The sequence below is a fragment of the Dermacentor variabilis genome, chromosome 7 (assembly GCF_050947875.1).
Source record: "Dermacentor variabilis isolate Ectoservices chromosome 7, ASM5094787v1, whole genome shotgun sequence".
NCBI classification, from domain to species: domain Eukaryota; kingdom Metazoa; phylum Arthropoda; class Arachnida; order Ixodida; family Ixodidae; genus Dermacentor; species Dermacentor variabilis.
In genome coordinates, this window is record NC_134574.1 from 80,275,180 (window position 1) to 80,290,128 (window position 14,949).

General features: G+C 44.9%; 1 protein-coding gene across 1 annotated transcript; it reads right to left on the reverse strand.

Annotated features, from left to right (window-relative positions):
- Positions 1-451: 451 nt before the first annotated feature.
- On the reverse strand, positions 452-12,042 carry LOC142586864 (uncharacterized). The gene is made up of 4 exons (XM_075697736.1): positions 11,715-12,042; positions 11,563-11,651; positions 3,362-3,451; positions 452-817 (listed from the first exon to the last, which is right to left on the reverse strand). The coding sequence occupies exons 1-4, from the start codon at positions 11,828-11,830 to the stop codon at positions 663-665; spliced, it is 450 nt and encodes a 149-aa protein (XP_075553851.1). The 5' UTR covers positions 11,831-12,042; the 3' UTR covers positions 452-662.
- Positions 12,043-14,949: the final 2,907 nt, after the last annotated feature.

Sequence of the window (14,949 nt, forward strand, 5' to 3'; positions counted from 1 at the left end):
TATCTGCAATGGTGGAACTGTCCGAGCCGCTCAGGTCAAATTTGGTGATAAAGGGCAGAGCATTGCGGACGGTGTGCGTGCAAAGTTCAATATACACTAAGGCGGGAATTGGGGCTATTTAGTACATAGATACACACACGTACACAACCCAATGAGTGTGGGCTTGTTACATGCTTGTCCCGTTTTTGTTGCTCCGGCACTTTAAAGAATTTAAAAGCATGCGAGGGGAGCATGGCATACGCGGGCTACATATGAAAGTAGGTGGTTTCATTACAGACAACTGAAATACAAAATGCAAGCTAAGAACCAAAAGTTTCGATGAAAATTGGGCTGTCATGTTGCAAAGCTGCACAAATGTGCTGTCTCTAATTTGGGTGCAGAATAATGGCGCACCATTTCACAGTCGTGTGTAGTAATGACGCGTACACCTTGCTATATAATTCTGCTTCGATAACTTTATTGCCAGCATACGAATTAAAAAAAAATATGCATGTAAATCTCGCGTTCCCAATGTGGCTCACGTTCCATCGAAGAAAGCAAGACACAACCGTGCCCTGAAATAGCACTTCATAGTATCCTGTAACCGGTGGCCTCCGAGTCACACGACATTCTGTTCAAGGCTGAAATTTGGCGGGGAAGTGTCACTTGCAATGTCTCTTATGTCATTTCATTCTGGCAACCAAGATGTCTTGACATTTACTCGTGAACACTGCTCTTCGCTTGCCGTGGCGTATTCTGGCGCGTTCGAAATGTTGTACGCATTCAAAGTTTGTCTTCGCTAAGGATGAGCTCCTCACACGCATTTCGTACCACTTATCTGCAAATAGAAAATGTGCACTTACAAGTCGTACTTAGCAAGCAAGACATTGCCGGCGATTCTTTGCAGTCGTTTGCTAAAGCAATCCCGACCACGTGCGGCCATTGCAAACGGACAAGCGTGTCCCGCAGATAACACGGTTGCGAACGTTCCTGCCGAGTGTCGGACCACTGCATGCATGGGACAAAAAGAGCTGAAATTTCAGACCATGAGCCGTGCGCCGTTTTCCTCGAGGGTGGCCCGGTTTTCCGAGAATCAGTCCCACCCAAGAACGTGTTTACATCAGACGCACGGCCGACGAAGTCACCAATCACGCCGCCGGAGCATGGTAAATTGTCCAATGCAGAACGCGCAAATCCACGCGTGAAAGTTTGCCGAGCAGCCTAAGGGGAAGAGAAGAAAGGGAAGGTGGGGCTCGTGGCGTGAGTGGGACACGGTTCGGGCTTGGGTATGCGAACGCGAGTGCGAGACAGGAAGGAGGGGAATACGGGACCCAAAGGAATGTCGCTGGCAGACGCCCTTCGAGGTAAAAGAATAGGCCAGTATATTTTGGGAGAGAAATTCGCCTGTCGGCAGCATCGTGACGCGACGTTTCAATTTCTCCTATGTATTTTAATAATGGACTAGTTCGAAGGGTTCTTGCCGTAAAACGCTCCATAGAGGGTGCATGACATCTTCCACCGTAGCGCTAAAATTTTCGGGGGTGCCTGGTTAAAGGCAATTTAAGGTGCCTATAAAATTAGATGTATTCACGTGAAAGGCGGTTGCGCCTGCAAATCAACACTTGCAAGCATTTGAATTACGGGTTCGTTTTGGTGAAGAATGGACGCAACAATGTCAAGCCTTCTTTTCCTGCATTACATATACGTCGTAGACTTCTAAGCCTTAGATAAATCACTGGCAAGCTTCAGAGTACCCTTTAAAACTTAGTATAACATCCTTTCTACAGCTACTTGTGTTTTTTTTCACCGCAGGTTTCCATGCCGTGACGTCACAATGCAATGCGGTGGGAGGTCACGTGTGAGCAGTACTTAGCGATGTCATGGCCCTCACTCTGGATGTATCGTTCGTCGGCTGTGCTGCCGAATTGGGCCTCGCAAAGAGCATCAGCGTAGGAGTCATCGAGCGAGCGTAAGCGAAAACAAAGAAAATAAAGCGCTGTGTTGTATTCTTATTTTTGTGTTTCACCAGCTAAGCTGCAATTTTGAGCATTCTTTTTTAATGGGAAGGAATTGCATGGCTAATATGGCAGAAAATCCGGCGTTCTCGGCGTTGGCGTGACCACACGATGGTCCAAAAAGGCTAGGACCCCTCGAACATTAGCAGGAGTCAAGCCCGCGAACTTTGGTGTTAGGTAAGACGAAATCAATTAGGCCACAGTTAATTAAGATAGAGGTAATTAAGGTACTTGAACCCATGACATTTGGTGGGAGTCGTACCCACGATAACTGGCGTCAAGGCGAAGTTAATTAAGACAGTTAAGATGAAGTTAGTTATGGCACAGTTAAGATAGAGTGTGTTAAGGCCCTCGAACCCATAGCCTGTAGTGGGAGTCGAACACAAGATAATTGGCGTTAATTAAGGCGAAATTTATTAGGGCACAGTTAAGATAGAGTAAAGGAACTCGAATCCTCGACCTTTGGTGGTAGTTAAACTCACGACCTTTGATGATAATTAAGGCATAGTTAGCTAAGGTAGAATTAATTAAGGCAATCGCTCTCGATCTTTGGTAGGAGTCGAACCCACGACCTTGCATTGTGCGCACTTTGTGGCGAAGACCGTTGCTTACGACGTCGCGGCGCTTCACCTGACGTGACCGCTTGAGCCACGTGACTCCACCAGTGGCACCACTGGATGTCGCCGTGTTTCTGCTGGCGTGGCCATAATGCTTTCTGATTCATCCACGTAGGGATACGTAAATGCCCTTTTGTCGCCAACCCAACGTTTGTCATGGAGAAATAACAGTTCATTTTATCGGTTTATTTATTAATAGAAATAGCCGAAAAATATTTTTAAGTGATGTTATGTTCTTAAACAGGCCTATCTTTTTCTAAGCAAAGATTAGGAAAGCGTCAATGCTTCTTTTGCTTATTTATTTACATGTTTGCTTTTTGCCTGCGCTCTAGAAAATTGGCGAAAAGCCTCAACTCTTTGTTTCCTTGCTCTAGCTGTCATTCGGACTCCTACGTAGAACGTATATAAAGCAAGCAGTACATTCCTAATGACACCTACAATTGAAATATTCATCACTGTGAAAACGAAAAGTAGAATATGTATATCAAGTTGAACAAATACTCCTTTCTTTTTCGATTTCTTCTACTCTCCTTCTGGTAGGCCTTTTCCTCCTCCTCTCTCCTGCTGAGTATACGCGAAGACTTCGACGCCGGCAAATCTCTCTACCTTTCACCAAAATATATTAATACCTGCCAACATTTTAGGGAAATACTTGATCTGGTTCTTCCTCTCCTAATTTATCCCTTCAACCGTTTACATTGCATTGTTTCAAGCACGCAGCGAAAGTGCGGACGGTACGGTAATACTTACACTTGCTACCATATATGGCCACCAAAAAGACACCACATTTGTTGTCCGGAGTTTGAAACAAAAGACGTTCGTATCCGTAAGGCTGACGACCTGTAAACAGAAGTCATCGTGGGACCCATTCTCGTATGCTACAAGGTATGAGGGTTGCAATGTGGGCTTGTTGGTAATGCATCTTCAAGGGAAGTATGGTAGCGCGATTCAAAGACGGGACAAGAGAAGACACAAAGGGACACACACAGCGCTAACTTCCAACACTGTTTATTGTCGAAAACCAGGTCGTACTTATACACTCAGACCACATGAGTCACAGGCACGTGAACAGATTAACAATCAGAGCGATACATTTTGTGATACGCTATGCCATGCGCAAAAAATTTCAGTTCTTTTTCAGAGAGAGCCAATGATGGTTTGCTGATACATGAATCCCCTAGGGCATCAATCTGCTCGGCTTCTGTTATAAGTCTAGTGAGTTCGCACTCATTTCTACCGGTAATGATTGTTGATTCGAAGAGAGGGGAGCACTTATGTTGCTTACAATGAAGGGAGAGAAACCCATCTGATACAAGTTTGTCGGCTTTATTTTTGTGTTCGCGCAGTCCATCATTAATGCATCTGCCTGACTGTCCGACGTAATACTTCCCGCACGATAAGGGTATACGATATATAATTGAAGTCTTACATTCTCTGAACTTCTTCCTGTGCTTAACTTGGCAGCTAGGGGCACTTTCTTTCTTTTCTGGTCTTGATTTCCTGCACAGGCTGATTAGTTTGTTGGGTGCTGAAAAAACCACATCAGTGTTACCTCGGCGGGCAATTTTCTTTAGGTTGTGCGACAACCGGTGGATATAAGGTATCACTGTTGGTCTTTTTTTCCCTCCGTTACTATCTCTTTCCGCTCGTTCAGCAGTCCCTGATTGCTGCACTTGCCAAAGTATTCCCTCTGCAAGTTATGTCAGTACATGATTGGGATAGCCTGCTTCATGTAGCCGCATGGCTTGTTGTGTGAAGGTTTCGTCAGTGCAATGATGGCATGATTTAGTTAGTGCGTTAGTGAAACACATTTTCGCAATTCCTCTTTTTACCAGTTTAGAATGGGCTGAATGATATGATAACAACGGTTTATTTGTCATGGGACTGTAACACCAGCAAGTTAGTTCATCACCGAAGGTAAATTTAATATCCAGAAATTTGATCTTTTGTTCTATAGGCACTTCGAACGTAACTTCTAGAGGACAAAGGCACTCGCGTATAATATTACTAATAGCTGAACACTCTGTGTCAAAGTTGTCTGGCTGAACATTCACAAACACCAAAAAATCATCAACAAATCGAAATATTTTAACAACTTTTGTATCATTGATGCGTGAGCGCCGGTCTCTGTCTAGCTTGGCTAAGTACAGGTTGCTTAAAACAGGCGCTAAGCAGGATCCTATACAGACCCCTTGTTTTTGAAGGTACGCAATGTCATTTCTTTGCACAAATGTTGACTTCATGTACAAGTCTAAAAGTTCTAAAAAATATTCAACGGTTGTGCCCGGCTTTGTACCAAATCTTACTGCCCCAAATTCATCTATACATGATTGAACACAACAATTCATTCTGTGGCAAAGAATAATACAGGTATTTAACATCTGCTGAGAAGGCCTTAAGTCCCGCGTTACAGTTGGCCTCTACAAAGGCTAACACTTCCTCGGAATTTTTCGTGTTGAACGGATCTTTAAATCTCGAGTAGGTTAAGCTTGTCTAATGTCAGGCAGTCAGGCAGATGCATTAATGATAGACTGCGCGAACACAAAAATAAAGTCGACAAACTTGTATCAGATGGGTTTCTCTCCCTTCATTGTAAGCAACATAAGTGCTCCCCTCTCTTCGAATCAACAATCATTACCGGTAGAAACAAGTGCGAACGCACTAGACTTATAATAGAAGCCGAGCAGATTGATGCCCTAGGGGATTCATGTATCAGCAAACCATCATTGGCTCTCTCTGAAAAAGAACTGAAATTTTTGCGCATGGCATAGCGTATCACAAAATGTATCGCTCTGATTGTTAATCTGTTCACGTGCCTGTGACTCATGGGGTCTGAGTGTATAAGTACGACCTGGTTTTCGACAATAAACAGTGTTGGAAGTTAGCGCTGTGTGTGTCCCTTTGTGTCTTCTCTTGTCCCGTCTTTGAATCGCGCTACCATACTCCCCTTGAAGCTACAAGGTATGCCTCCGTTTAGCGTTCTTCAACGTTTTGCCATCTTACGCTCAACTGCAGACACTCGCACTGGAGCAAGATAAGAAAAATGTGAAAAGTCTGTGGGTGTTCCTGCACTATTAATAATTTATTTATTTGTTCATTCACTGAATTTAGCAGTCTGAGTCAGCCAGATAATTGGCATTGTAGCGCATTTTTGTTAGCTCTAACAAATTATTGCATCACAACATTTCAAAATCAGCATTCCGTGGAGTGCAGATACTTCAACAGATCTTTTATGACAACTTTCTGAGCACTTCATATATTTACCCTACTCTCACTTAGTTCCAATGCTTGTTTTGAGAACGGAATCAGCGACTTTGAGTTCCTCTCTTGGACAAAGAGTTCCATGAAACACCTCATCATGGAAATCTTGCACATTATGCATTGCGAAATGTGGAGCAATATTGAAGGCTATTCGAAAGACCTTTACCCTCGAAGTCACTTTCTGTCTGTGACGTCTGTTGCAATCTTAAATTTCATCTCTAGCTTGATGCCAAAATGCCTCTTGAACTGGCTACTTACTGTATATCATATATTTTTTATCCTTTATTCCTTACAACACAACCTTAGCCGATGTACCAAAACATTAGTACATTCTTCAGGATTTGGATTGCATTTTAAATATAATCCTTGAAAGAACCGCACATAACACAGACTTATGAAAGACGTGGTAGTAAAGGCACTGCCTTCACTATTTGCCCCATGAAAGACACTAAATTGAACTCATATTTTCGATCTGTATTCTACACCACGTCCTATATGTCATTAATGCACCATTCTTCCATTTACCAAACGTCTAATTAGGCTAACGACTACATCATCGATAACGGGAACTGCTTCGAGCCACGACACACAATCACGTAGGTGCTTTATTGATAACGGGATATTTTCTTGGCTAAGATTACATTCTGTGCAATTGCGTTACATTCCATTTTGATCAAAAAGTACAAAAATAATGCACTAGACAGGCCGTGTCACAAGTATTCTGATCGAAAACTTCATGAAAAATTTGGCCTAATACTTATGATTGTTAATGGAATCCCCTTCAAATCGGAGTGACAAAGTGTAGTCATCTAGCCTGCATGAGCTATTTACTTGTTACTGTGTCTATCGTGATCTACCATTCTTCCTATCACAGGTCTATCTCACAGAGCTATCTATGCCTGTAAAAATCCCATCCGCATTCCTCCCATGCTTTCTCTTTTTTTTCACCAGTATTCTGATCATGTCTTGCTCATTTCGTGGGATGACCAATTAACGTTCCCACCAGCTTGGAGCGCCGACGATTACGACTCCATGAATACCTTCGGATTTCATTGCAACGTGCTGCGTCATCTCGGGTTTTTTTTTTTTTTTTCGTGCAGCAGCCACATTCCTCACCCTGCTGCAAATAGGTGCTAAAGTACGTTTTTTTTCTTCACAGAAGCGAGCTCATGCCCCAAAATCGAAGGCACTGTCCTTTGTGTTATCGTAACAACTCCAAAGCGAGTAGCTTTCTTTGATTATTTCGCGCGCTTGGGTGGCGGTCGGAGGTGGCTAGACTTTCAGCGGCGGTACAAAGGCGTCGTTTACAAGGAGCGTTCATCGCCGGTTATTATAGATGTTTGAGATAACGTGACGACGCGCGACAGATTTCGTACGTCTGAAGGTGGTGTAGAAGCAGCTGGAAAAGAAAGAGCACCTCTCGCTGCCCTCTGACATTGGGGCGATTGTGAGAGTGGGCTTTGACGTACCGCCACCTAGATGAAATTTTCCAGGCCAGTGTGCTAGCGAGGCTACGTCAGCATACGTCACACCAATGAGCCCTCCGTTAAAGAAAAGGGTCTGCACGGTTCCAGAGGACACATCTCCGCAGCGCGTTGCTCTAGTGCTTCTCCAGCGGATAGCGTCTACAAAATGCTATGCGACACGTACAAGTGTCTTGGGTTGTAGTGAAGCTTGACCAAGCGCCACTGGGCATCTGTACCTGAACTCCGTGTATATTGCATGACATGTAATTCTGATGTGTGTGGATGTGAGGTTGGCCAGGTTCCACATGCTAGGACACACCCTTTATGAATATTGTAGAGGCTTCTAGCCACAACAGGTTGTGCGTGATGGACAGCAGAGCAGTGGCGCTTGCTAACATTCCGAAAGTACAAATAGTACATATGTACAAATAGCCAAGAAAGTGGACAGAACAGCAGTGGCGCTAGTTAAAATTCCCAAAGTCAGATCTTGTACACATCTACAAATACCCAAGTAAGTGGACAGGAGAGCAGCGGCACTAGCTAACATTCCCAAAGTCATATCTGGTACACATGCGGAAATACCCAAGAAAGTGGACAGGAGAGCAGTCGCCACCGTAAAACAATTGCTAGGGCATTGCACGCGTAATGCGAAAGAAGCGGGTTCAGGTTCCGTCGACGGCAATTTGTAAATTCGTCCGCTTTCAGTTCCCTTTATCGTATTATTCTACTTTTCAATGGATACCAAAGGTAAGGTCTCGAATGTTTTTCCTTGCTTCATCAAGTGTTCGCTATACATGGTCATGACTATCAAAATTCCGACAGAATGCCTCTCAAGATGAATGTCCACGTTAATGAAAGTTTTGTTCAAGCCACACGCGTGTGGCCGCACCCCGCAGTGGCAATGCCGAAACGTATATGCAACCAGTGTTCTCTCTCGCACTTCCCAACGCACAAACTGCGCCATCTAGTTGCGACGGAGAAACGACCGCGCGTGCGCGGATTTGATTCCGCTGAATACTAGGGAAATTTCAGAGGGTGTCTTTGTCATTTGAGTTGCTCCACACATACAGTTGTAGATTCTCACTTGCCCAAGTTGGCCTCGGAGATTCATTGGGGAGCGCCACATACCCGGTGCCACGTACCCAGTGACCCACGATGGTGTCCATAGATCGGTGTCGAACCGTGTTCCACCAGCCCAGAAGGCTGATGCGCTACGCATACGACCATGAACTACCCACACACAGTAGCCTAAGTTGGCGGGAAAACGGTTGGCTCGATGGATGGTCTGTGGGTTGGTCCGTCCCACCGTCCCCGTAAAGTGCGTGAAATAAGAATTTGAATCACATTTACTGGAGCCCCTCGATTGGTGTTTTAACCCGATTAACATTTTAGAGCGCAGCTCTTTGGCGTCCGTTCCTGGGTTTCGCGTCGTCGTCGGCGTTGTCGTCGGCCTCGTAACCAGCTCCGCCCCCCTTTCATCCCCCCAGCGCTAGCAGCGGCCGACTGATACCGCTGGATGCCGCTGACGCCGCTAGAGAGTCACGATAACGTGACTGCATAGAACACCGTCGCCGCCATGCAGAAAGAGCGGCATCAGTCAGTCGCTGCTATCTCTTCCCTCCTCCCTTTATCGTGTTGTCCGCTTGCTGCGCGCGCTTCTGCCCCCATCGTTTGCCGCTGGGTGTACACGCCGCCCCCCTCCCCCCTCTTCCTGCGAGTCTCCGGTTGTCAAAGCGCCGGCTCGAACTTAATTCCTTTCTTCGCTCCTCCTCCAATGCAACCCCTGTGCGGTGGCAATCAGAGAGCCAGATCGGTGGCGACGGATCTGTATATGTGCACCGCCCGAGCCGAAATTGCCGCTGCCGTTCGCCCTGTGCGGTGGCAATCAGAGAGCCAGATCGGTGGCGGCTTGACATAAAGACAAACAGCAATTTCCTAACACTTATGCGGGAGAACATCCCGTTCCTCTCGCTCGTAACGCGTCCCACGGCTGTGACAACCTCGCGAGGCACTTGGATAGATCTCGTCTTTGAGAATCAAGCATTGGTGTACCAAGTCGAACATATATCAGTCTATTTCTCCGACCACAAAGCTTCCTTCATGACTGTCAAGAACTGTTAGTGGAGTCTTTGTTAAAGGAATACGTGTGAAAAATAAAAAAAAAATTCTGTGATAGCGCATACATGTGTTGCTCGATTTCTTTGCCTCAATCTATCGAAAAGGTGAAACAGCTTATTTGCTGCGCTCAAATTTCGCATTAGGAAGTAACGTAATCGCCGGTAATTTTTTAGGATAGTTATCGCAGTTCTTTTATCAATCAATTTTTGTCTTGAATTGTTTTCCCGCCTACTTAAGTCTCTGGATAGTCCATCTAGTGGGTCGAGTATCGGGCTGCTGTGCTGAGGGAACCGAGCTCGAAAGCTATTGTTCCGGACTTGAGGAAGCGAGAGAGACAGCTTAATGAAGAGAAGGAAAGATTCCTACAAAGTGTACTAGCGTGATTTCTGGCGCACGGGTCGCTTAGCTATGCGCCAGAATTGAGCTGCGCTTTCAAAGCATGTAGCGCAGCAGTGGCACATCTCGGAGGCTCAAATTAGATCGATGAGTATCTGCTGCTCTTCAATAACAATAAAGATTATTTAAGATATCTTGGTGCTGAGTAGAATTTAACCCGCATCATGTACGTGTGGACAGTCGTCCACACGCGCCACGCGCACACTTCATGGCGGCGCCGCTAGATAGCGCAGAGTGTCTAACGCGAAGCCCGAAAGAGGAGCGCGGTGCATACACGCCTCGTGCATGATGCGTTCCGACGTTGGCAATACGCCGTGTCGCTACTTGGCTTCAAAGCAGATCGCACTAACTACAGCATTCATCGTGAGATGGTTTCTGTCGGATTTCTTCTCTTCCGTTCCTTCTAAAGGTAGCATACAGCTGAATGTGAACGCTGCACCTCCTTGCTCTCCCCCTTGCTCTTAGAATTTCATGCTATGTATTAGTTAGGTCTTTCATTTAAATGCACTACAGCGATATTGTTTCTTCTCACGCCAATAGTAACGAGCATAGAGTATTGTACAAGAGTTCCCGGGCAGAATTCTGGCATTAGTGTGCAGAAGTTTATCAAGAATGAGAATAATAGGCAATACCTTGATTTGCCTATAGTTTGTCTTGGCTTGAAGCGGCTTTGAAGCTTCGCAAGTTTATCATTTTCAACAGAATAGCGCATTATAGATGCAACAATTTGCAATCATTGCGCGTGCGCGGAGAGCCATATTGCTTTCTATTCAAAAAACTACACTGGCTTGAAATTTTGCGGACAGAAAGCATGTGTAGTTAACGCCACAAGAACCACTGAAGTCAAAAGCAGGAAGATTAAGCAAATTCGTGTACTATCAATGTTCCTATGGGAGCTGAAGGACCTGTGTTCCGGAATTTACAATAGTACTTTTTGTAAGAATCTTCCCTTCCTCTTTGCATCCTCTCTCTGATGCTTCCCCAAAGCCCTTCCTTACAGTGGAGTAGCAAACCAGAGGAATTTCGCTAATGCTGACCTCTCCAACTTTCTGCCATTAAAGTTCCTCTCTTTCTTGCTGCGGTAACTAATCCATAGATTTCGAATCCATGGATTTAGGCAAAGTATCGTGAATTCAGCCCTCGTTCTGCTAATTGCTACCTTTTGCACTTGTCGGTCAAATCACTGAGGTTACCCACGATCTTCAGGCAACAAGAATAAAAGAAAAGACAGGTTATCACGAGAGCGGACTAGATATTCCAGAATCTACAAAGCTAGTGGGACAAAATGCAGCTACTGCAGATATTCCAGAGCTTATAATATCACGGCTCTTTCTGCCACATATTTTAGAATAAACAGCAACACCTACATCTAGCTGCTTGCTCTTACAAAAAAAAAACCTAACATTTTGAAATTCCTTCGTTGTTCCTTGTGCTTTCATCACGTAGGCTCTTTCTGTAAAAAAATAGCGCAAGGAAAACGAGTAGCAATAATGGGTCGCAATTTTTCCTAACCACACCTACAAGGCCCAGTTTAAGTCACTGGCCTTTGAGTGTTTCTACTTTGTGTTTGTCCTTTGCGTTTTATCGCTCTTTTTGTTTGTGTTTCTATTTTGATCAACAGCCTCTGTCACAAAATAATCAATGATCATCACGCACACAATATTAATTTTCTGTACAACACATGACACGCAGCCCGGGCTACGAGCTTACCTGGGTTGGAAAGCAGAATAGCGTCAAACTTATTGTTCTTCTTCTCGGCGTCCATCATCTTAAATGTCCCCAGAATTGTCAAATTTGCCCTGTGACAAGAACGCCAGTAATTATGACCACATCTCGCCGTGAAACGTGGCCATTAACGTTACCTGAAGTTTTTCACGAGGAAAGAACTTTGAAAGCTGACGGAAGTGTCAGTTATACTATTCATCACTTCTACTTTACAGTCGACGGTAACTTTCTCAGATGACAAGAACGTCCACATTGGTTCGCTTGTGTTGAAGAACTGCAATGAAAGAACGATACATACCTCGCATCGTGACTTGATCCACACAGTGTATGTTAATATTACTCAAGCTTGTAGACAATAGCTTACGTTCTAGACCAATATCAGTGGTTCTCCGCAAAAGCATAAAAATGTGCGTGAAAGGACACAATCGGACTATGAATTTTCTATTGTCTATCTTGGCGCGCAATGCCTCGACAACGGAAAAATTAAAATTAAATTACGGGATTTTACGTGCCAAAACCCCTTTCTGATTATGAGGCACGCCGTAGTGGAGGACACCAGAAATTTTGACCACCTGGGGTTCTTGAACGTGCACCTAAATCTAAGTACACGGGTATCTTTGCATTTCGTCCCAATCGAAATGCGGCCGCCGTGGCCGGGATTCGATCCCCCGACCTCGTGCTCAGCAGCCCAACACCATAGCCACTGAGCAACCACGGCGGGTTCACGACAACGGAGGACTACAACCAATGCGCCCGACTATTTACTTTCTCAATCCAAAGAACTGTGGCGTTGTTCAGCAACAACAGGCAGCGATCTTCGTGCCACGGGCAGCCAGTTGGACGCGGCTCGCATGCGCCATGCGCACGAGGTATCACGCGAGGGGAAAGAGGAAGACGGTTCGAGGCCAGTTTTGAGAACACGGCTGCCGGGGATTCCTTCTCGACCGCAGTGACTTTTACTTGCGGGCACCAGTTCGCCCTTAATAAATAGCGTTGTTTTGATAACATCGTTACAAGTTAATTAAGAAATCTACTACATTTTATTCAGTCACTGAATAAAATGACACTGTGCGCATGTTTGTTTCTGTGACTTTGTCAGTTCTAAATTTGCAGAAGTGGCAAGGAAAGAATAACGAAGACCTACTTAGGCTGTGGTTAAGTTGAACGCTCTTTGAGTATATGTTTTATTATTATTATTATCATTATTATTATTTCTTTTTTTATTATTTCTGTCAACACAAGGCTTACTATAGTATTGATCACTAGTTTTGCTCATGTATTCACAGTTTATTTTTCATCTTGGATTGTATATTTATTTTACTTTTTGTGTTAGTTATTTATTAATCAAATTATTTTATTTATTCAATCATACTACCACCCGATTCGTGGACTATCCTCCATAGTGTGTTTCTGCCATTGATTGAGGCTTCATCATCATCATCATTGAACGCTCTGCCAACCCCGTGAAGTTCCCTATACCTATGGTGTGGAAAATATAGGTGGTTTTCAAATAATACGCCCCGCCGCCAGCTGCCTCTCAATAAAGAAATCAGATCTCGAAGGCTATTATTTTATGAGATGCATGTGCAGGAAGTGGTCGTGGAGCCGAAAAAAAAAACATCACGGCCTCCATGTTTTAAACACTACCTATTGCTACACGTGACTACTCTGCAGGATTTGGAATGTGTTGTGTTTTGCCAGCAATGACACTTACTCAAAAATTGTAAATGCTCCGAACATAAATGCCCATATGTTCCATCTTGCCACCTTGCATTTATTTCAATGTAGCCCCTGCAATGCCTCACAATCAAATTTTGTGACTTGGATACAGGAATTAACAGCCCCTCCCCCCGTAATTAGTGACTGAAGAGGATAGGTAGCTCGATATGAAAAATGAGGATCGGCCAGGCATTTCCGGGCGAGAGATTTTCATGAAAAAATATTTTCACGTTTGGACATATTACTACATGTGTATACATCGTTCTATTATTATTCCTTCCTCATTTCTTTCTTTCCTTCTTTCTTTCGAAATACTAAAGAAAGTGATGCAAGAGCTAAAGGCACAAAGCCTGCCAATACTATAATAATCTTAACGATAACGTTAATATGCGAATATTTTAGAGCGCAGCTCTTTGGCGTCCGTTCCTGGGTTTCGCGTCGGCGTCGTCGTCGGCCTCGTAACCAGCTCCGCCCCCCTTTCATCCCCCCAGCGCTAGCAGCGACCGACTGATACCGCTGGATGCCGCTGACGCCGCTAGAGAGTCAAGATAACGTGACTGCATAGAACACCGTCGCCGCCATGCAGAAAGAGGAGGAAAGGGTCCCCCCCCCCTGTTCTTGTGTGGCGGATAGGGTGCTCTTCAGTTGCCGACGCGCCGGTTATTCGTTGTCCCTGAAACCAACTCCGCAGCTGGGGTTGACTCACTATCGGCGTCAGCGGCATCAGTGAGTCGCTGCTATCTCTTCCCTCCTCCCTTTATCGTGTTGTCCGCTTGCTGCGCGCGCTTCTGCCCCCATCGTTTGCCGCTGGGTGTACACGCCGCCCCCCTCCCCCCTCTTCCTGCGAGTCTCCGGTTGTCAAAGCGCCGGCTCGAACTTAATTCCTTTCTTCGCTCATCCTCCAATGCAACCCCTGTGCGGTGGCAATCAGAGAGCCAGATCGGTGGCGGCGGATCTGTATATGTGCACCGCCCGAGCCGAAATTGCCGCTGCCGTTCGCCCTGTGCGGTGGCAATCAGAGAGCCAGATCGGTGGCGGCTTGACATAAAGACAAACAGCAATTTCCTAACACTTATGCGGGAGAACATCCCATTCCTCTCGCTCGTAACGCGTCCCACGGCTGTGACAACCTCGCGAGGCACTTGTATAGATGTCGTCTTTGAGAATCAAGCATTGGTGTACCAAGTCGAACATATATCAGTCTATTTTTCCGACCACAAAGCTTCCTTCATGACTATCAAGAACTGTTAGTGGAGTCTTTCTTAAAGGAATACGTGTGAAAAATAAAAAAAAATTCTGTGATAGCGCATACATGTGTTGCTCGATTTCTTTGCCTCAGTCTATCGAAAAGGTGAAACAGCTTATTTGCTGCGCTCAAATTTCGCATTTGGAAGTAACGTAATCGTCGGCAACTTTTTTTTTATTTTCTTAAAAGCTGAACATGCGCTTAGTTCTGCGAAAACAGAATTTTTTCTTCGAAGGTATTCAGACAAATATTCGTCCATAATCATTGACATGAGCAGGCGGTATATTTTTTATACCAGAGCTTGCTTGTAGCAAACTATACTGCAGAAAACCTGTTCTTCGATGCTTTTACCACTCTTCTACCACAATATGCTAAATTTTGCTGTTAGAGTAATTTTCCGTCACTGG